This window comes from Drosophila tropicalis, unplaced genomic scaffold (genome assembly GCF_018151085.1).
Source record: "Drosophila tropicalis isolate 14030-0801.00 unplaced genomic scaffold, ASM1815108v1 contig_859, whole genome shotgun sequence".
Taxonomy (NCBI): Eukaryota; Metazoa; Arthropoda; class Insecta; order Diptera; family Drosophilidae; genus Drosophila; species Drosophila tropicalis.
In genome coordinates, this window is record NW_027173353.1 from 11753764 (window position 1) to 11775983 (window position 22220).

At 39.0% G+C, this 22220-nt stretch overlaps 3 protein-coding genes and 1 long non-coding RNA gene across 4 annotated transcripts in view; 2 read left to right on the plus strand and 2 right to left on the minus strand.

Annotated features, from left to right (window-relative positions):
- The window catches only part of ChAT (Choline acetyltransferase), a 28212-nt gene extending 13249 nt beyond the window's left edge, over positions 1 to 14963 (minus strand). The window contains 2 exon segments of the mRNA XM_068296750.1: positions 14104 to 14353; positions 14865 to 14963. Coding sequence (XP_068152851.1) covers positions 14104 to 14353; positions 14865 to 14963 — 349 coding nt within the window.
- VAChT (Vesicular acetylcholine transporter) lies at positions 1531 to 14244 on the minus strand. The gene is made up of 2 exons (XM_068296087.1): positions 14104 to 14244; positions 1531 to 7346 (listed from the first exon to the last, which is right to left on the minus strand). Exon 2 carries the CDS (start codon positions 6915 to 6917, stop codon positions 5205 to 5207), a length of 1713 nt encoding a protein of 570 aa, XP_068152188.1. The 5' UTR covers positions 6918 to 7346; positions 14104 to 14244; the 3' UTR covers positions 1531 to 5204.
- Positions 14964 to 16484: 1521 nt separating the features above from the next.
- Positions 16485 to 20863, plus strand: LOC137582034 (uncharacterized). The gene is made up of 3 exons (XR_011033259.1): positions 16485 to 16621; positions 20763 to 20783; positions 20853 to 20863. It is a non-coding gene; the product is annotated as an uncharacterized lncRNA (long non-coding RNA).
- A 21-nt stretch (positions 20864 to 20884) lies between these two features.
- LOC137582274 (salivary glue protein Sgs-3-like) lies at positions 20885 to 21896 on the plus strand. Its single transcript, XM_068296751.1, has 2 exons — positions 20885 to 20909; positions 21115 to 21896. Exons 1-2 carry the CDS (start codon positions 20885 to 20887, stop codon positions 21894 to 21896), a joined length of 807 nt encoding a protein of 268 aa, XP_068152852.1.
- The last annotated feature ends 324 nt before the right edge of the window (positions 21897 to 22220 follow it).

Sequence of the window (22220 nt, forward strand, 5' to 3'; positions counted from 1 at the left end):
CAGTCAGCCCCCAACCCCTCACATCCCACAAAGAGCGTGGCTAGCTCATTAGAACGCTTGGATCGGGGCATGGGTACGAGCACAAGGGCAGCTGCTACCGAAGCAAATGAAGGAGAAGAATTTAAAAAGGCAAAACAAATCCGATGCCGCCCACGCGACACGTTGTGACTACATAAAACACCAGCAGCAGCAGGCATTCGAAACAAGGCCCAAGCCGTGACCCAACAAGCGACCCTTCGCCCGAAACCGCAGCAACAATGTCTGGGAGCTGGTACCAGTGTGTTATGGTAAAGGCGGATAGGCGGGATACCGGCTGCGACAGGGATGCTGCCGGGTCATAACATTGAGCGATTGAATGAATGAGTTTCTGCTCCTTTGTTCGCTGCTCGTAAAGGGCTTTTATTTATTTCGAGGGGTTGCTCCGTCCCCGTGTCCGTGTCCTGGTCCTGGTCCTCGTTTACGTCGTCGTCGGCGCACGCATAGAGCAATTGAGCCGTAAATCCTTTACGGTCTTAGCGCTACGTTTTCTTTCGTTTTGCCCTTTCTATTTCACGTACAACCTTCAACACATTCCATTCTCTGCTGAGGGCACTGCGCTTTTGTGGTCTGTTCGATGCTTCGGTCTGGTAAGTCGTTTTTACCCTGTTCATTTTGATTTGGTTTTCTGTTTTTTCTTCTTCAGTGTGTTTTGTTGTTCGCAATGGTAAACAAACTCAAATTAACTGCCGCACTGAGGCATTCAAAAGTTGTTGTAATTGTTGGCATTCGAAACAAGCGGAAAGCGTAAATTGCTGACGTATTGTGTTAGCCATTAGAACAATGTGGCAGATGGATTTACTTTGCTTACAATACGAATAGATGGATGTAGGTAGATAGATAGATACATTGGGGCAGCTTCCGTGTCCAAACTGAGTTCTAACTTTGTTAATGGAAATTGCAATAATAAAATGGTTTTCTCTGCCAAAAACTCAGACTGCTTCTCCCATTCTTCTCGACCGCTGGGGAAAACAACCACAAAAATGGACAAAAAAAAGTTTTCCCTTTCCACGTTTCTCTTATTAGTTAATTAATTTCATCAACTATTAATGGAGAAAGTTGTCAATAAATGAAAGAATATTTTGTTGTTTTTTTTTTTCCATGGTTAACAATTATATTTCAATAGTACTTGTTGTATTTGTATATGCATGTATGTATGTGTGGGTGTGTGGCTGTGGGTGGGTGTGACTGTATGATGTGTGTGTGTGTGTGTTTCTTTTCGCTTTAACTATTCCATTTGATGTTCGCCTTCGAGTTTGTCTAGTTTGCTATTTATTTCGATTTATATTTAATTCACACAATGTTTTAGCCCGATTCAAAAATGCATTTCAAATTTCTATGTCAAGTGAGTGAGTGTGTGTGTGTGTGTGTTGCTATGTGTGGGTGTGGTTGTGTGTGAGGAGATTTCACATTCTTGAGTGTCCTTGCTGTAAGCCTAAGCTAAGCCTCAAAGTCCTCAAGAACATTGCTTTTCTTTTCTTTCCTCTTATTTGGTTTTTGTTTGTATACATTTGATTATGGAATAGTTTTTTAGTTTTTTTTTGGTTTTTTTTTTTGGTTGTCGGTTTTGACTTTCTCGAAATGTTTTGTATGCTCTAGCTAGGTTAGTTTAGGTTTACATATTACAAACGCCTTCGTCTTTCCATTTCGGATACGCATTGCGCCTTAAGTTAGACTTTAGTTTTGCTTCTGTAATGTGGGCTGGGGGATTGTAACTTTTGAAACGATTTCAATATCAAGATACATACAAACATAATTTTATATATATATATATATATAGAGAGAGAGAGAGAGGGAAAGATACTTTAGTTGGATAGACTTTTGAAAATAGAACAGCAACATTACAGAACTTTTGGGTTTACATAATAATACATAGCATTTTCATTCATTTTGTTTTGTTTTTTGTTTTTGTTTTCTTGGGTTTTTTGTTTGTTTGAACATCTTATTAGTTATTTGTTTATGCTTATTCATTATTCGCAATGTTGATCAATAAGTTAGTTATTCATTATGTAACACAAACGTCTATAACATTAGAAGAAACAAATCGAAATTGTAGACATTGTTAAATATTAATTTCTGTTTTTGTTTTCGTTTAAAGTTATGTATATATTAATATATATATATACAAGAACAAATGAACTAAAACTAAAATCTAAACTAAACTGTGGCGGCATTTGCTTAAGGGCTTCAATTGAATTATTTGCTTGATCTAAAGGTTTTAGAATTAAAATTTTTACTAAAAACGCACAACACATACATTATTCTCGCCGATCCTATATAGAGAATATACATATGATTTCCATATGCCAGATATGAAAATTTTGATTCAATTTTCCAGTGATCGATTGCCACAAAAATAATGTCTAATTTAATTCTGTTTTTTGTTAAATGAATTCAAATTGTTTTTTTTTTTTTCGTTTTTGTTTGTAATTTTTTTTGGGTTTGGCTTATAGAAATCTAAATATAATTTTAATTGTAATTGAAATTGTTGATTATTGAACATTTAACACCTTTAATACACACATTTTAATCGTTTGAAATCAATCCATAGAACTATTGGATTCATATGTATGTATGTATCTGTGTGTTTTTAATCGTACTTACTATCATACATGAGATACATTGACTAGTTTCCATGCAACATTTTCTCGCATTTATTACATATCCATATATATATCTGATATTACACATTTGCCGGCACTGCTAAATATTTAATATTAATGGGTATAATTAGTTAATATTTATTAGACTACTATCGACGACCCTTCAGGATGCTGCTTCTTCCTTTCACTCATCTTTCATTCGAGTCAGTTAACTACTTAATGCGATGATTAGATATAAATATAAATATTTAAAACCCATTTGCATATATTTGTGTTTTTTCTTTTTCTATGGAAGATTTCATCTGTTGAATGACCAAAGGAATGAGTTTTCGAAATTCTATTGTGTTGAATCGTTTCATTTTTGTGTTCAGGTCATGCCAAAGGCTCGAGTTGACATAGTTAATGGGATGGGCGTAAGGATATTGCATTTATTTTTGGGATTCTTATGGGATTATGGTTTTCGGGATGATATAATATATCTAGAAAATTATATGTATATATATGTTGTATGTGTGTATCCAAATTGTTAACATAATTTGCTTGCATTTGTTAGCACAAATTTTGTTATTGACTATTTTAATTGTTTGTTATATATGTATTCTATATACTCTTTAGATTTTCTTGATCTTTTTATATATGTATACGTATATATAATTGTTTGCCTCTACTTTGTCTTTCATCGATTTAATTGATACCTTTGATGGGAGATTTTTTCATGAGTATAATTTTCATTTCATAGATATAAGTTTACTTAGATTTTGTAGGTGTGTTTGTGTATGTAACTATGTGTGCATGTGTGTGTGTGTTTGCAAATAAACTAGAATATAAAAATTATGGATGAAACTTGACTATCATTCATATATTAACTAGATCACAATTGAAATAATAAGTAAAAACGAAATGAATAAACCATTTACGAGACTTTTTTTTGATCAAACTCAAAGAATTGCTTAAAAATCAGTGCATTTTTGTTGCTGTTTTTTTTATACGTTTGTATATATATATATATTTAGCTGATGTCCTTCGGTCTGTCTGTCTGTCTTTATGTTTATCTGTCTACATATTTAACCCTCAATTGCCTTTGCGTGTTCCTCATTGATGGCAATCGTAGGTGTAGTTTCAGATTGGCCGTTTCACTGATATGTTTTTGTGGATATATCCATACCATTTCAATCCAAATATGTTCTGACATTCCGACATATACATACATACATATGTGTATATATTTTTATAAAAAATGCAAGTTTAATATACATTTAATTGGGCGTGTATAATATATATGCGGGGCAGAAAAAGCCGCCTCTTTAAAAAAATGTTGGTGCAATTGAAATCAATTGAGAATATTGCCTACAGATATTTATGTATATATAAGTATATATGTATTTAGCTTATACACAAGGTACACACATTTATGCTATGCTATCAGGGATCTTCTATGGCGGCACCACCACCCAGAGGGAGGCGATGGAACAGGGATTCACCCTACATGCTCATAGAGTCCACAAGCAAATAATAATTGATTGGTAGGTAAATGTGAAACTTTGAATAATTTCAAATCGGTTTCGAGCTGTTTTCGTTATATGTACATGTATAGTATATGTACTTCCTAAACATATGTCATTTACTGATATGATACGATATATGTGTATGTATATATTTATAGGTATTATAGGTATATATGTATATGTATAAGTGTATACATATAGATTTATAGACTAATAGCAATAAGTAATATCACTTTTGGTAATTTAAACAGGCGAGCCATTGAGACTCTGATATGTATCGTTACCTTGGTTGTGTCTTATGTTAGAAAAATCGAAATAATAATTATATATCTTTCAGTGGTTTTCGCGAAAGTGAAATCATAAAGACCAGCTGACCAGGTGCTCGCCTCAGAACCATCAAACCCGCCACAATGGCACCCGAAAGAGTTTCTAATTTTTGTGCAACGTTGTGATATGTCTGCGATATTGATGCCATTGCATGTGGAACGGCGGCATTTGATGCCAAGGGTTGCATGATCAGCCCATCCGCTTATAACTAGCTTTGTATATATGTATATCTGATATTTATGTGATATGGCAGAGAGCTGCTCTTATCCGCTGATCTGACCTAACTATGTATGTATGACTAACTGGCTTTGGTTTCTCTAGCTTCTCTGATAGACACGAAAACGGCTGCTTGATTACTGAGTATAGGGCATAGAAAGTTCCGAGATAGATCGGAACATCTCCACATATAGTTATGTATATATATAATATGTTATTTGCTTTTTCGCGTAGATCAACTTGTGTGTATAATACAAAATTGGGCGGGGGGAAAGTGCAGTGCAAGGCATTACTCCTGTTTGCTTTAACTATGTAACTGCATGTCATGCTTGTTATAGTGTACGTACCACTTGCCTATATCATTTATATGTATATAGTATAATAATTATAAGTTTATATATATATATAGTAATTGCTTCAACAAAGAATCGTATGAATCTCTAACGAAAACGATAAACTGACTAACGGAAAATGTAATTTTATTAATGCTAACTTTTCTTTAGCGTAAGACAACAGTTTAAAATCCTTGTCTAAATGGATTCGCTGGTGCAGCAGGACTTCTGCTTGGCGGCTGTTGTTGCTGCTGCTGCTGTTGGAAGGGATTAGCCACTCGCTGCTGTCCCTGCTGTGGCTGTTGATAACTACCGCCCTGCTCCTGATAGCCAGGCTGATAGTTTTGATCCTGTTGATAGCCACCGGACTGCTGATAGTCGTACTGCTGGTCATTCAGACTCGTCTCCTGCTCTTGCTGATACTGCTGACCGTACTCTAGATGGTTTTTGACGCCGCCCTCGACTGGCTTCTGATCGTGCATGACATACGTTTGATACTCCTTGTTGGGTGGATCCTGCATTAGGATGTTGGCCTCGTTCTCGAACGGCTTGAAGTCGTAGATGTTGCGCAGCTTGCGGAGCACAGGCACGTAGGCCAGGTTTGAGAAGGCAATTAGAAAGTTGAGGGCAGTGAATCCAATGGCCTCCACAACACCGCCGGCAATGATGGGTCCCACGGCATATGCTATGGAATACGAGATGTCAGCGATGGCATAAATGCTGCCATAGACGGAGACATAGCGCACATCCACCAGATAGCCCAGAGTTGGCAGCAGGGCAGTGTCGATGAGGGCGATGCCAAAGCAGATGACACAAATGGGCAGCATAAGCATCTTGTAGCCGCTGCAGAACGGAATGATGAAGCAGGAAAAGCCCTCTAGGGCCAATCCTCCGGCTGCCATTAGCCATTGATGCTGCGGATACTTTCTAGCCATTTTCACTGTGATGACCACGCCAAGGACATGGGGAAAGAAAGCTGGTAGCCAGACCATGCCGATTTTCCAGTTATCTGTGGTCATTGTGTCCTCCATCCACAGCGATATGGTGGGCTCGAGGAAGGCCAGAGCCACATTTGACATGGTCAGTGCGCCGGCACATACCGCTATATAGGGATCCATGAGGAGGCGCCAAATCGGAATCACTTGATCCTGGACCTCTTTGCTCTGCTTGATTTGCTCCTTGAACGGCTTCATCACCAGCAACAGCATCAGGCCATCGACTAGGCAGACCAGAGCCAGAATTAAGAATGGTACCTCCTTGCCCGCAAATTGATACAAAGCTCCGCCAAAGGGTGGCGCCACCAAGCATCCAAAACTGATAAACGCCAATGCAATGCCTAGCGCCTGAGAACGTTCATTTTCCTCGGTGAAACGATCCGCAATCATGGCCAATCCCGCTGTATCCGCAAATGCTGATCCTGCTCCCTGCAGGGAGCGTGCAAAGAACAGGACACTGTAACTGCTGCCGCAGGCGAACACAGCCGTCGAGAAGAACATAATCGTCAGGCCAATCATCATGGGTATGTCGTAACCAATCTTATCGATAAGTCCGCCCGAGAATGGATTCACCATCAATTGTACAATGGCCTTGGAGGCAAACAATATGCCCGTTGCCGAGTCCTGTCCGTGATGATCGTGATGCATGGGTATGATCTTGCCCGTGATATTATCTCGCAGTGGCGGTGGCGTTGGGCCGTCATCGAAGCTGCCTATTTCGCGCAGATAGTCCGGTATAATGGGCACTATCACCATATACAGCATGTTGTCCAGCAGCAGGGCTATCGACACAATGACCAGGATCAGACGACGCTGATTCACTGGCTCTTGAATTTTCTCCCAAACAATCTCCTTAACCTCGCGCAACTCGAGGTTAATTAAAGGTATTTGAAATGAGGCCATTTTGGTTTGTTATTTCTTTTCTTTTGCTTTGTACTAAAAGTTCTTTTGCTCTCGCTTTCTTCCTCCCTCTCACTTTTTCTCTCTAATTTTGGAGTTGCTTTTCTCAAAATGTTTTCTAGGTGATCTTTTTCATGATCTTTGTTCCGGATATTGCTTTCCGATTGCGTCGCCTTTCCGTTTCCGGTCCACACAAATTGCCTCTTTCAGTGCCAGTTCCAATTCCAATTCCAATTTCAGTTTCAGTTCCAGTTTAAGGGTTTTGGCTGGCAGCTTTCAAGGTGGTTTTACTTTTCTCGTTGCTTTGTGGTTAACTGAGTTTCTTGCACTTGTTATTGTTGTTGTGTTTTTACATGATTTCGTGTTGCAGTTAGAGTTGTTGTTGTTGTTGCTATTGAAGGTGTGCGAGTTGTTGGCATGCCAGTGAACAACCTTTAACGACACAGAAACAAGATTTCGTTAGTCTTTCTCTAGGCATAGAATTTGGATTTCGATTGAATTTCATTGGTCAAAATGCATCTTTTGCTCATTTTCATTTTCAATTTTGCTTATTATTTTTTAATTAATAGGTAGAATAGGAATTCATTTGCTTTTATGATTGAAATGTTGTTTCTGTGTTGCAAAAGGATGCCTGCTGGTGAACAGAAAATGTTTAATGTTAGGATTAGTTCTTGGCATTTTTCTCACAGCGATTTAAATAAGATAAGCTTCGTAAGACACACATTTCAATCATAAAACAAATACTAAAAGACTATAAAATAGATATACATACACGGGTACAATTTATAATTATTAAAATTGCATATTCAGGCAAAATAAAAAACAGGAGATTATATGGCAATTAATTTAATTGGGTTTTGCGGCTTGTGTTAAATGTTGAAAAAGTGAAGTAGGAATACACTTTAAGCCACGTGGTTGTACTCATCAAAAACGCTGAACCCTGAGTCGTTGCCGTAATTATAATTATTGCTTTTTCTCCACACAAAAGGTCGAAGGACCTCTCGACTGGCACGCGAACAACAAGGACTGCGACCCACACACTAAGCCTTCAAGTGGAACAACCTTTTCTCCGATTGTACACTTAGCAAAATAAGTGTCACAAAAAAGTTTTGTACAAAATATCATCTGAAAAATGGACTTAGAATTCCAAAAATTGTATCCAAAAGCATCTAGATTTTTCTTCTTTAAGGAAAAATTATATTTATTGCTTTTTGGAAACAAAACGAAATCGTTCTAAACCCAGTTTATTGTTAAGAACAGTTGTTCGAAGATTCCTAAAGAGCTTTTTACACATTACTACCAATTAGTTCCTTCTCTTGAAATCTTGGACGTATTTAGGAAAAGTATAGACAATATTGGTTTTGAAATAACCTTTTATGTGAAGTTCTTCCTTTTGTCATTGCCCTGATAGCACTTGAGATACTCTCATGGCCATATGAATAGGTTGTGAACCTGAGGGCTTAAAAATGTCTACATAAAATATGACAAGTTATACGATCAGGGAGCTGATTTCCAAAGATTTGCGTTGGTGTTATGAACTAGAATAAGTATTTCGTAGAAATTTATTGAATTTCGGTAACTGAGTGATAGCTGTGAACGAACTTAAGAGCCATTTTGAGTTATTTTTTGATAAGGTATTATCACAAGCAACTTCATTTTCGCCAAATTCCAAATTCCTATTCCTTTTAGCTTTCTTTCTCTCAATCAGGAATTACTGTTTGTATATGTACATATATATTTTTCACAACTTTATCTTGTTTCGCTTTATAATCCACTTTGATAATGTTCGCTGGGTCTGTCTGTGTTGGCTCAAGCCCTGTCCCATGCCAGCTATCATTGTTGATCTAATTTCAACGTATTTTTTTTTTTTTTTTGCTACCTTGCCACAGTCTGGAGTCGAGCCACCCCCATTTGGGTGAGCATTAAACAGGACGTGTGCTGCTATAGAACCAACTTCTGGCCTCCCCCATTCTGGCACGCCTCCCCAGACCCTGCTCACTCACTCCCCTCCTGTATAGAAGTAACAAAAACATTTCGTTTTATCATTAAATTTTCATGACCACGTTCATGTGTATAGTGAACACCCCCCATCTCCAAAATCCCCAATCCAAGTTGTATATATGTATCTTTTATGTACTGCCCTCGATCGGGGCGGCCCCGTGAGTCAATTATGCTATGTGCAGGTCTACCGTTTCCATCTATTTCCATTTCCATGGACTTTAATTTTCAAGTTTTCCTTGTTTTGCAGGCAAACCGAGGCGCTGGCCAGGTGGGAGGTCGCTCTTGACCCTGGGGGGATATGGTGGTTGCTGGGGCCAGCTTTCATCTGCACTGGGGGTTGCTCTTGGGCCGCCTGCAGCTGCTCGAGTCAAGTGCAGAAACGTGTGGCTACATGTTGATTATAATAATAAGGAATTTCTAAAGACCAACCGTGTTCGTTTCGGAGTTTACGCTTGTATAATTTTATTGATTTTCCCATATACTTACATATAGCTACAGCTGACAAATTTCCCAGTCGCCGATGCATAAGCATTTATATCAAAAATATTTCTGAAAGCGAAAGAGTCTCAGTTTTCGGTTTTTGGGTTTGATTCATTCCATTCATTTAATTTGAATGGCCTCGCTTTGCCTCGCCTCGTCTGTTTTGGCCTGGTCTTTGTTGAGCAGTTTGTGTTCATTATCCTGGGGCATCATTTCATTCGGGTTTCCTTTTCATGTTTGCGACTGTTGGACTGTTGGTGGCAACCCCAGAAGGCCAGGCTTTTGGTTTCGAATCGGCACAATTAGCAGCCAAGCGTTTTGGCATCTTGCTTACTTTTCATTTTGGTGCAGCTTTCATCAGTTTTTGCCGCAAGTGAATTATGGAAACGCATGTGGTTCGCTTATAAAGCCTTCACAGTAAAACAGCAGAAACTGTATTTCATTAAAAATGCATCTGAATTCGCCTTGGGCCAGAGCAGAAGGAATCTTTCCATGTTTGTATATGGTAGACCGGATTGGTCTCGCTCTGGGAATCCCTTTGAAATGAAAGGCGACTTCACCTTTAAGATGATTGGCGATTTTTTGTCACCTGCCACCGTTACCTTGGGAACTCTGGCAGCAGTTGAAGCCCTCTCCGCCCTCTAAGCTTTTCCCCCTGTTGCTGGGGTGGCAAATAAATAATATTCAACATTGTTGGTTGTCTGGTTTCGGGCGTGGTTGGGTGTGCCGCCTTCGTCTGTGTGTCTGACGAGGTAATCAGCGTAAAATAAAATTTCATTTTCCTGAAGGGTAAACCATAAAAAATGTATACAAAAGTGTATCCGTCCTTGGATATTGGGGCTGTTTGCATTTCAAATGAAATGAATGAACACAAAATTGTATTGTAGCTTCAAGTTTTTCATCTAGTCAGTGTATCCATCGCAATATTAATACTAAGCTGTATTTTTCACACCCAACGGCCACTTGACAAAAAGGCAGCGTGAAATCCTTACAAGTGTTCCAAGTCGACCTTTCGAGCTGTGTATACATACATATGGAGAGATGTTGTCGATGGAAGAACAAATCACCCCCTTGTAAAAGTTTCCGCAAGTGTTGTAAGCTGCTTTGTTCAAGTGCCTATGCCTCATGTTGAATGCTGAACCCTGAAGGGTTCACGGTGAGGCAGGGGGAACTATAATTTATTGCCTAATTTCAGGCGCTTGCAATTTGTGTGCTCGATTTGCTTGTGGCTGCTAATGAACTGTGGTCAATTAATGAGACTAAGCCCACTCCCACTTCCTCCCACCCACACACACACACACACACCTTTTGCCTCTTTGTATCGATGTCTTTATAGGTGTGCGCTGTCTTTGTGTCATTCTTGATCGATTAATGTGGTTGGCTCTTTAGCCTTAACCCCTTTTTTCTTGCATTTTCGCTGCTTTCCTTAGTCGCTTGTGAAGTGACGACATTTGTGTTTCAAGTTTAATTGCCTTGTCTTTGCCCCTATCGATTTCACTGGGCTTAGGGTAATGTGGCTTAGACGTAGGTTGCTACAAAAAGTTTTCACTTAAATTTTCGAAATGCTCAAAGCATTAACCAGGGTCTCGTTGCCTGTTTCCCTTTAGCTGGGCTGTTATCTATTCCCCATGGAGTTGGAAAATGGATGCTGTTGCTGGCACTTAGCCCAAGGCAAGTTCTATAATCATAAAAGTACAAAAAGAGCAGAAAGGGACAAGTGAAATGTTGACGCCATTTTGTTTTAGCTACATGGGTAATAGCACCAAAGGGCTGCCCCTTTAGTGTGTGGCTGCCTATAAATCAAAGCATTAACTGGGCGTGGCCAAGGAGAACCTACCCAATGGGAGTGGGAGTGCGATTCGGAATGGTGAAAATGTTCCTTTTGAGTCCTCCTCACATGTGCAACCCTACTTTTCAGACTCGGTCTGGATGTCTGTCGTTGTTTTGTTGGTCAGTCATCTCACATTACAAATTGATTTGCACATAAATTACTCGAACTTGTTACATTTATGGCCTTCTTTCATGTAAGAAGTAAAATAAATTACCTTTCGATACAATTTCTTGTTCGTCTCACTTAATTTTCTCTTTCAATTTTGATTAACAGAACAGGTCCTTGGGTCTATTTCTTGGGCCAACACAAAATGTTGCCATTTGTAGTCCTGCTAATGCGAAGAAGCAATCAACAACACCATCAGCGACCGTTTTACGACTTCTGATGTCGCTGCTCCTGCTGTCGTTGCTTGATGCCGCCAAAAGCAGACGTTCTGCCCAACGCCCTCCTTCTCTTTGAGTCCACTGATGGCTCAATGGCCAACCCTCGCAGAGAAACAACAAACACAGACATGGGGGGACTCGGGGCACAATTTTTATCAGACAGCATCAAGACAAATGCGTTACTTGTTTCTCGTTTAGCTTATTACGAGCTACCTTCCTGGCAGGCTTTGTTTTTAGTCCTTCCTACCACAACCACCACCCAGTTTCACTTCCCACTTTCCAACCCTCCGGGCTGAATGCGACTAGATGGTGGGGACCCTTTCTGTTTTGACAAGAAACCGCTATGAACACATCAGCGTTACAAACGCGTCTACAAGGCAAACAATCTAATGACGTTGGCCGTTGTCTTGTTTGTATTTTTGTTTGTGTGTGTGTGAAATTTATATTTATTGCCTTCATTATGCAGCAGGCACAGCAGCCGCATCCGTATCCGCAGACCCAAAGACCAAAGAAAATTGTTTAGTCCTGGTGGCACGCAGGCTGTCAGGTGGCCAGGAACTAGCTTCCCCTCTCTGCCATCTAACGAGAAATTCTCATATCTTGGTAAATCGGCAAACTAAACTTGTCGGTGGTTGTAATGACTTAATGAAGCAGTGTACACAAATTTGATTAGTCAGAGAATCGTCAAGGGCAGATTCTATCTTTGTCTCAATAATATGTCTATTTCTGACCTCAGCAAATTAAAGCGCACAAATAGTGATCAATAATTGTTTGGTGTTCAGGTGATGTCAATCGAAGTGATTGCCCAAATTACACTGAAAGGCGCCTCTTGATAAGAATGCCATCAATTAAAATACTATGTCATATATTCTGTGTGCTGACAGCTTATCAGCGATATTGTCGAAGCATTTTTTAAAATATTACTTCAATTGTTTTCCACTGAGAGACCTCATGCAAGGGCATACATAGATTATGAATGAATAGGGAATAGCAAACTCCAACACACACTTTAATAGGGCTTGTGTTATTGTTGTTATCAAAATATTTTCAGGTTGTGCTAATTCTGTCGGTTTAGAAAAGAATTTGAGTTTGAATTCTCACATTATTGTCTTATCGGTCACAGGAGCAAGTGAAAAAACTATTTAAAATTTACAAACTCACAAAAATAAGTTCAATTCTTTTCACTGGTTCACTCTTACTAACACACAAGCTCTTTGGCGCCTCTAACGGCCATCTTCGCACTGTTGTTTGTCTTGGTAAAGACTTGAGTATCAATAAACCTTGAAATTGCGGGATACAAAAATATTTTTGTCAATTAAATAAACCCTTTCACTCTTTGGCTGCAAGGTATAAAAGATGAGTTCCTTATTAACTTAACATTTAGAGAGCTTAGAAAAAGCTTTACAAAAAGATTAAGAACATCCTTAGGAATTTCAGGAAAATAAAAGAGATGATTATATAAGCCAGCAAACAAACAACTAAAGGAGACATTTATCATAAGGTTACACAAGTTCTCAACGTACAAGAAAACGAAAAGAATGTCAAAACATCTTAACAAAGATCTCATTTATCGCGCTAAAACAAAGACTTAAAAATTCTAAAATAATAACTACTTATTTCGCCTTAAAGTATGCTCGAATTATTGAGTTAATAAAATTGTAACTCAGAAAAAATTTCACAAAATAATGGTATCTAAAAGATAGCTAATATTTATGATAAATTTAAATGTAAGAACGCGAATATTGTTCAGTAGATGTCAAGGACAATTCAGTTTTCAGAGTCACAAGATCTTTGAGTTGTAAGAATCCAGTGACTCTCAAGTGAAATTCAAGACGTGTTCTTTCTTCGAAATTCGAATGTATTTAATAAATACCTACTATTTAAGCGTATGTATATGTATATTACATATGTATGTATGTCAGAAAAGCTTAAAAAAATTAGTAAAATTTTTGGAGATTCCTTAAAGATCTCGAATAGTTTGAAAATTTCTTTCAATTGGTTTTTTTCTTTTGGGGTTTTATTTAATTCGAAGGCATTTGCTGGTTTTGTGTTGCATAAGAAGGACTCACGAGGTCGCGTCTCAGTCGGTGGTAGACAGTGAAATGTAACTGTTCCATTCCATTTTGGGTCACCGCTCATTGAGGAAAAAGGTGAAACTGCGATGAGTGGGCCATAAATAAAATGTGCCCACCCTGTGAAATATGGCAAATGTCGAGGGGCATGAATACATACACGTTCCCTCTCTCGCACACACACGGGAGGTTGGTGTGTTGGTCAAAGGACAATGCTGAAGAGGAGGCCTTTTGATGACGAGGCCAACGAGGAGGACACCACTTGGAGCTCTTGTGGCTCGGGTCTTTCTTGTGTTTGTGGACGAGATGTTGTTTAGTTTTAATTATATGCATTTTTAGAAACGTCAGGTTATGTAAGCACTCGACAAATTGCAGCATTGTGACCCAATGTGGTGGTGGTGACAGAACCTTAAGGAACTCACCTGTATCGCTCGGTGTGATATTGCTGAGGCGATGTGTTAGGAAACCGCGCAAATTGGAGACAACACGCTGCGGCGAGTTGGGACCGCTGCCAATGGAGAAGCTACGCAATTTGGAGAACAGTGCGGCTGACTCCGCGCCACTGCCCGCGGCGCTGCTGGTGTTGCCCTCGTTGGACGCCACGTTCGTTCCGATGCAGACAAATACCCAAATCCGGGTAGGAGGAAACAAAGGCGCGCGACCGTTCTCCTCCTAATTTTCAAAAAGATTCTCTTTGTTCTCGTTCTTGGCTCAGATTTTGAAAATTTTTCTTTCTTTTATATTTTGGTGGGGGATTATATAAGAAGTTGAGCCACAAAAAAGATACACACCAGGAAGCAATACACACACCAACACTCGCACAGAATTAACACCGAACCGAACACCTGACACTCTACACCGTGCACCGCGACTCCACAATGGACGCGAAACTTTGCAAATGTTGTTTAATTGAATTCGAAGTGGAAATCGCAGTTTTCTTGTTCTGAATCAAGAATCTACACAAAAACTCTGCTGTGTGGGAGAGGAAGAGGCCAGACAACGACAACGGACAGCAAGTAGGCAAGCGTGCGTTGTGTCGTCCGGGCAGGAGCAAAGGTAACTTCTGTCTGGCTATGGTAAGCGCCACTTGCCTGGTATACCGTTATTTTGTCGGTATTCAGCCTGGAATGCTGATGATACTCTGCCCGACCGACTGAGCGAGCAGGCGGCCGACCGAATGAACCTTCCACGGCGCAGGATACAACGCATGCGCCTGATGGAGACAGTCAGCCAATTGGCTGCCGACTGCCTGCCGTCGCCTCGTTGGTTTTCCCATGCACATTACTCTCGCCCAGTTGAGCCCATTTGAATAAATTTCTATTCGCATTCGCGCATTTGCAAAGAAAATCAATTTCTTTTCGAGCTACCTGTCTGGCCAAACTGAGTGTGTTTCTTCTTGTTTTTTCCTCTGTTTGTTTAGCTTCCTCCTGTGGTTTTTATGCCAAACACAGACCCATCCAGGTGTATACAGGCGGTGGGTTATGTAAGTTATGTGGGTCCACGCACACACATATAAGTATACATACATACAGGGCTTTATTCTTTTTCATCTCCAAATCACACAGCATAATTGTTTTACACCGTTCGATTCCCAGCACGATAATCAGGTGCGAACAAATGACTAGAGAGGACTCTCCAGAGAAGGATATGCAGTCAACCACCTTTTTATGTTGCCATTGTTTGAATTTTGGATCTCCCTTTCAAATGGTCACTCAATGTGCCAATTTCATTGTCATTTATCACATTTCTTCTTGTTGGGCAATTTATCAAGACTTAACTTGTGCTCTCTGGCCCAAATGTCAGGCATTAGATTGAAGTGGCCAAAAAAGCTATTGCATAGCTTTAGCTGCTTTTATCTAGTTTTATTTTGAGTAATAACACAAAAAGTAATAAGAATTGTTTGCCGTCTGCAGTGCTCCTCCACTCCTGCTCCTCAAAGTCATGGCAAGGTTAAAGCAAATTTTAGAGGGTAACTTGTAATTGATTGATTATATCATGACTTATTATAATAGAATATTACTACGCACTCTACGCACTTGAGAGCAAAATAGTTTTCAACTTTATTGAGCTCTGTCAAAAGTTTGCAGTTTGAAGGATTTTCCATCTTAAGTCCACAATGATTACAAATGCCGCCCACGTCAAGGCAATTACGTGGGTTCAAATTTTGTTGAAACTACTTCTTAAGCGTCTTGGTACACACTAAGGCTGCCTGTCGATCGATAACAGTCACATGAGCAAAAAATTAAGGTAAACCATAAAGGTAAATCAAGGTGTGCCCCACAGTGGGTGTGCCTGGTCGCGTGCTGTGCGCTTTATAAATATAAAGCACATAGCTCGTCTTATGTACCTACATACATACATACATATATATGTAGGCAGAAGTATATGGAGCAACTATCATCATCATCAGCTTAATCATCATCTTAATCATCATCGCCATTGCCGACGTGGAGGCTAACGTACTTTTGGTTGCCCAAAGTGGTTGCAAAACAAGGTTACTCGCCCGCGGCCGCCAAGGAGTTCTTGTTTCAACCAACGTTGGAGTGCTTTGGGCCCATACAAACAACAGCACAAAAAAATGTCTGAAAGACACGCAATCCCAAAGAAATAGAAGAAATAGAGAAAAGGCACGCTCGTTAGGTAGAAGCTCACAATAGAACAAACAAAAACGCAGTTGCCTCTATATATAGACGGCAGGAAGGTGGAAAAAGAATTAGTCGAGGGAATTTGCAGTAAAAATGTTCCACGATTTGTTTAGTATTTAGCTCTAATTCAATTTAATTTACAGCTAATTGTCTGCGATGTGAAATGTCGCAACTCCAAAGAAACGAGTGCAATATAAGATTACTGCGATGTTTAGAAATCCAACACCGAAAAGAGTCTGTAAGGATAATGGATTGTCGTGGGTTCATCCGATGACTTGGAATTCTGAATATGAAAGTAGGTTCAAAAGTAAACCAAAGTGGGTCGTGGGATATGTCACTGAATACCCTTTTTGTTTTTGAAGCCTTTTTATACTATACACCCATAGGGTGAAATGGTATATTAAAGTCGCCAAAATGTATGTAACAGGCAGAAGGAAGCTTCTCCGACCCTATAAAGTATATATATTCTTGATCAGGATCAACAGCCGAGTCGATCTAGCCATGTCCGTCTGTCCGTCCGTCCGTCCGTCCGTCTGTATGAACACGCAGATCTCGGAGACTATAAGAGCTAGAGCCACCAAATTTGGTATGTATACTCGTGTAGTATGCACATGTTCAGAGTTAATTGGAATTTCGGCCACGCCCCCTTACGCCCCCAGGAATCACACAAAACTGTTTTTCTTAAAAAGTATAATAGCTAGAGACATCAAATTTGGTTTATATGCTCGGTTAGTTAGCGCGCAGAAACTAATTGTTTAAACTTTTTGCCACGCCCCCTTCCGCCCCCGGAATTTACATAAAAGTGATTTCCTTAAAAACTATGATAGCTACCGACATCAAATTTAGTATGTAGACTAGCTTAATAGACGCGCAGATATTGGCTATTTAAACATTTTGCCACGCCCACTTCCGCCCCCGCAAATTAAACAGAACTGATTTTATCATAAACTATTAAAGCTAAAGTCACCAAATTTAGTATGTATACTGGCATAGTATGCGCGGAGAATTTATATATTTTCACATTTTGCCACGCCCTTTTCCGCCTCCATAATTTAGAAAAAACCGATTTTCTCCTGTATTTTTTGACTATCGCATTCAAATTCGGCAGACTAATTATTCTTATCTATTTCTATCAAACTACCAAATTTTATTGAAATCGGACTAGAAACATGCAAAATATGAGTATGAACGTATTTTACTAAGCGGTCCACATGGCCAGAATTGGCCGTTGGCTAGTGGCGGCGCTAGAGTGCTCGTGTGTTCGTAGAGTGAGCGAGATAGCACATAGTATAAGACATGTAAAAACAATTTAATAGACATACATTTGGTCTTCGAAATTTGAAATATTTGTTTCACCAGGTGTATGGTATACCCAAGTCGACGAGTCGACTTACTTGCTTCATTTTTTTTACAAATCTTCAGTGTTGAATTACCATTTCGATAGAAGTAACCCAGAAGCCATGACTTGTTCTATATCAAGTCATACATTTTTAACTGTTTCCACAGAGATAAAAAGAACTTGAATCAAATTTGAACTTTCAAGGTTGAATTATGCTTGGTTTGAAGAAAAATCACATTGAAGAACATCGAGCAATGTTTATTTTCAATTAGAAGGAAACTCACTCATACACGTTGTGTGGGTCTTTTGGCAATTAGATATTTGGTTTCATGGCATCTGCTCGAATGTAACCGAGGCGTAAAATAGACACCACCATTTCCAACCACCCATATTTCCATTCCCCCATCCTCATTCTCATTCCCATCCCCATCCACCATACCAGGCCAAGAACAACAAAAACAACACTTAAAAAATATCACGCTGTGCCTGGGGTCTGGTCTCTGCCTTTTGGCCAAGGTAAACCGTCTCCGCCTTCTTGTTATGTGCCTACAATCTATCGATTTTTTATACCGTTGGTATGTGTGTAACTACCCACATCCAAACGTGTGTCTGTTTGTGCGTGTGCGTGTATTTTTGAATATACACATAGTATCTCTTGATTTGGCCAAGATGGGGGTAGAAAAGTGATAAAAAGGGATGGGTATAAACAAGAACTTACCATAAATGGTTTAAAAATCTGCCAACACAACACACATCCGTCGAGCTAGACTAATTTGATTGCTCCGGCCGCCACACATTATCCATCCTGTGATAACTTACAATTGGGTTATATACCCAAAGATGTATAGACACCTGACCTGGGGCTCTTGCGCCTGCCGTTTCTTACCGCATTTTAAAAGTGTTTTAAATTATATTTTCCTTAAAATATTTTCATTGCTGTCTGTCTGTCTGGTGTGATGACTTTATATAGCACGTTAGTGATCCCTTTATGTCTGCTGATATTGACAGGCGGATAGACAGCAGGTTGCCAGCGTCAGGTTTTTGGCTTTAGCTTTCTGGGCTGGCAGCTACCCCACAGAGTGTCAAACGTTGTTTGATGGCAGCGACAGGAACGGCAACCAAAAGCGTCCTCCCGCTGGGATGTAGACGATTCAGTGAAGAGTTTGCTATCAAAAGGGGAAGTTATTACTGATGGTTAGATATACATATGTACATATTTTTGATTCAAACGGAATCCATAGAACGAGGCATTTACATGTTCTTTTTTGCTCCACAACTATATAATGTTGAGTTAAGTCTAAGAATAGAAAAGTCAACCGTGGATTAACTAACTACTTGAGATAGGGTTCGATTTTTTAGTTTTTTAGGTAAAAGTGTTCTAGGAATAATCTTAATTCTTATATTGTTTTGTTGTTTGTTTTCAAAATATTCAAGAAAAACCTGTTTACCACATGGAAAATGATTACTTACAAAATTAGATTTTCTAGAAAACTTTGTTAAAAAACCAACAACTGAGGCGAACCGAATATTAGAAAAATGTACTTGGAAAAAATAAAAAAGCTTATTTTATTTCAATTTTGTAAACTTTTCTTAATAACATTATGGCTCAAACAGCACAAAGGAAAAAGTACATTTTTTATAATAAGAAGACAGAAGGCTAACTTGGCTAGCACATCGAAGCAAGGAAATCACAGCTCGTTCTCGTCTACGATTGGAGTATAGAAGCCTATCTGGTCTTACGGAGCTATACCATGGGGTAGTGCAGGTATCATCAATAACGCAGTCGCAGAGTCTGGGTACGATTACTAAGGCGGAATGACAACATTCAAAATTATTCTGTAAAGCTGGATGCCCATCCAAATGCCGTTCCTATGGGGGCTATATGTTATATTCACGCTATGTTGACCAAATTCGACACATTCGCTTATAGGTGTAAAAAACTTACCAATATAAAAGTTAGCTTAGAAAATAACGAAGTCACGAACCGTGCAGTATATACAAGGCTATTACAACACTGTAGCTCTAGCGGTCTAGAAGGAGTTCGCGTTGATCTTAATATGGTCGAAGATGCTTCCTTCTATGCGTAGCCCGTTTCTGATTCTTTATGCAAGGGTATAAAAATATCAAAGAAGCTAACTTCGGATATGCTGAAGTTTATATGTAAACCTTTGAGCAATAAAGTAGTAGGACGTGACAGCGCTGCCGGCAGCGCTTGAGCAGAGTAGATTTATATTGATTGTTACTTGTGTTCCATTCACCCGATCTGATTGAAATTTTGGGATCTTGTGTTGTACTTCCTACTATCAGGTTAGTAAATTCATATGGATACTCCGATTCCTTTAACCATTTTTGTATATCCCCATTTGATATAGTGGTCTGAAACGAATCTTAAAAATTCGGCATGTCGGTTAAATTTATTAACGTTCCGAATTGGATTGCTATAGTCAAAACGCTGCGGAAAGCATATGGTTTTTTCTTAGTTAGGCTAAATCGACTCGAATGTTGATACTGATCACGAATATATGTACATAACTAGTTTATGGACACTTTTAATATATTTTTTTTATTTATATATCAGATGTCTAGACTACCATATTTGCTAGGAAAATAGTACAATTTAAAAAACATTTTACTGATAGACTTCTGGTATAAAGTTGAGGTTTAAGTTCATAAAGGTTAACGACATGGTAAAATCAACTGTCCAGTATCTTACAAAAAATTTGGTCATTACTTTTCAACCTGTTGTAGGCGAGTTTCATTCAAAGTGAATGTTCTTATCATGTTTCACAGGAAGCATTTACATTACGCTTAAGCGAACATATGTCATGTTAGACTTAGTCCATTGGCATCCATTAGGTTTCTAATATTTAACAAGAAATCGACGAGTGTTGACAAAATTTGAAATACAATTTTTCCTGTCAAAAATCAGTTCCCCTAGTTCGAACTATTTAGATTACATTTAGGTAAGGCTTTCAACATTTCACGTAACTTGACCTTCTCTGAACTCTGTTACACCTATTTCAACCATTGTCTCATTGCATCCTATCAAACTGTTCGGTTGCCATATAAATACTCCTTAAACCAAAAAACATTTCAGTTTCTTGTTTGGCTCATCATGGTAAGTAGCCTAAAATTTAAAAGCAAATAAAACGATGTAAAACAAACTGTAAAGCAAACTTATTTCCAGAAACTTCTAAGGTATTTTTCGATAATCCTACTATGCCAAGCTGCTTTACCAAAACTGGTGAGAACTGCGGATAATGCAACAACGACAAAAAGCCTCTGCGAGTTATTTCCTCACCTTAACCTCAACTGCAACAAATCAACGACAACGACAACAACTAAAGAATCCACTACCACATCCACAATACCAACTGAAAATGAAAAAACCACCTTAGCATCAACATCAACGGAAAGCATTTGCAAGTTATTTCCTCACCTTCATCTAGACTGCGACACAGCTACAACAAAGACATCGACAACATCAACATCGACACCAACAACGGAAACGAAAAAAACTGAAGAGACAACTTCAACATCAACACCAACAACGGAAACGACAACAACTGGAGAAACAACGTCAACATCTACAACACCTACAACAGAAACAACAACAACTGAAGATACAACTTCAACTAAAGAGACAACTTCAACAGCAACAACGAAAACGACAACAACTGAAGAGACAACTTCAACATCAACACCAACAACGGAAACGACAACAACTGAAGAAACAACGTCAGCATCTACAACACCTACAACAGAAACGACAACAACTAAAGAAACAACGTCAACATCAACAGCAACAACGGAACCGACAACAACTGAAGAGACAACTTCAACATCAACAACACCTACAACGGAAACGACAACAACTGAAGAAACAACGTCAACATCTACAACACCTACAACAGAAACAACAACAACTGAAGATACAACTTCAACATCAACACCAACAACTATGGAGACAACAAACACATCCTCAACTACTGAACCAACAACACAATCAAAGACAACAACTGAATCCCCAATCCCGACGCAGCCGCATCACCATCACCATCATCATCATCATCATTACAATTCTGGCAACCCATTCTTCCCATTACCAGATCTTCTTCCTTTGCCACCGCTTCCTGTCGTTGATATCCCAACTATTGAAATTGTATTGCCACCACCGCCTCCAAGACCACCTCTACCGCCATTTTTCCCGTTTGGAAAAAGATTGGAATAATATAATGTACTTCGAAAACTTTATAGATTATTAAAAAACAGCATACAACGAAACTATCACATGATTAGTATTGTTTTATTTTACATACATTACTTTTACATAAAGAAAAGGATTGATGTCGGTCTCACAAAAAAAAAACTCTCCTTTTGATACTGACTAATATATGATGTGATAAATGACCAGCCCAAATGGAGTCATGGTTTTGTTCTTTTTGTTTATTCAAAAATACAAAATGTACTAAACTTGTATAAAATCCACCTCGCTGTTTATAGTACTAAAGGGTATCTATGTGTTTTAGGCATTCAAATTGGAAATGATGCACTA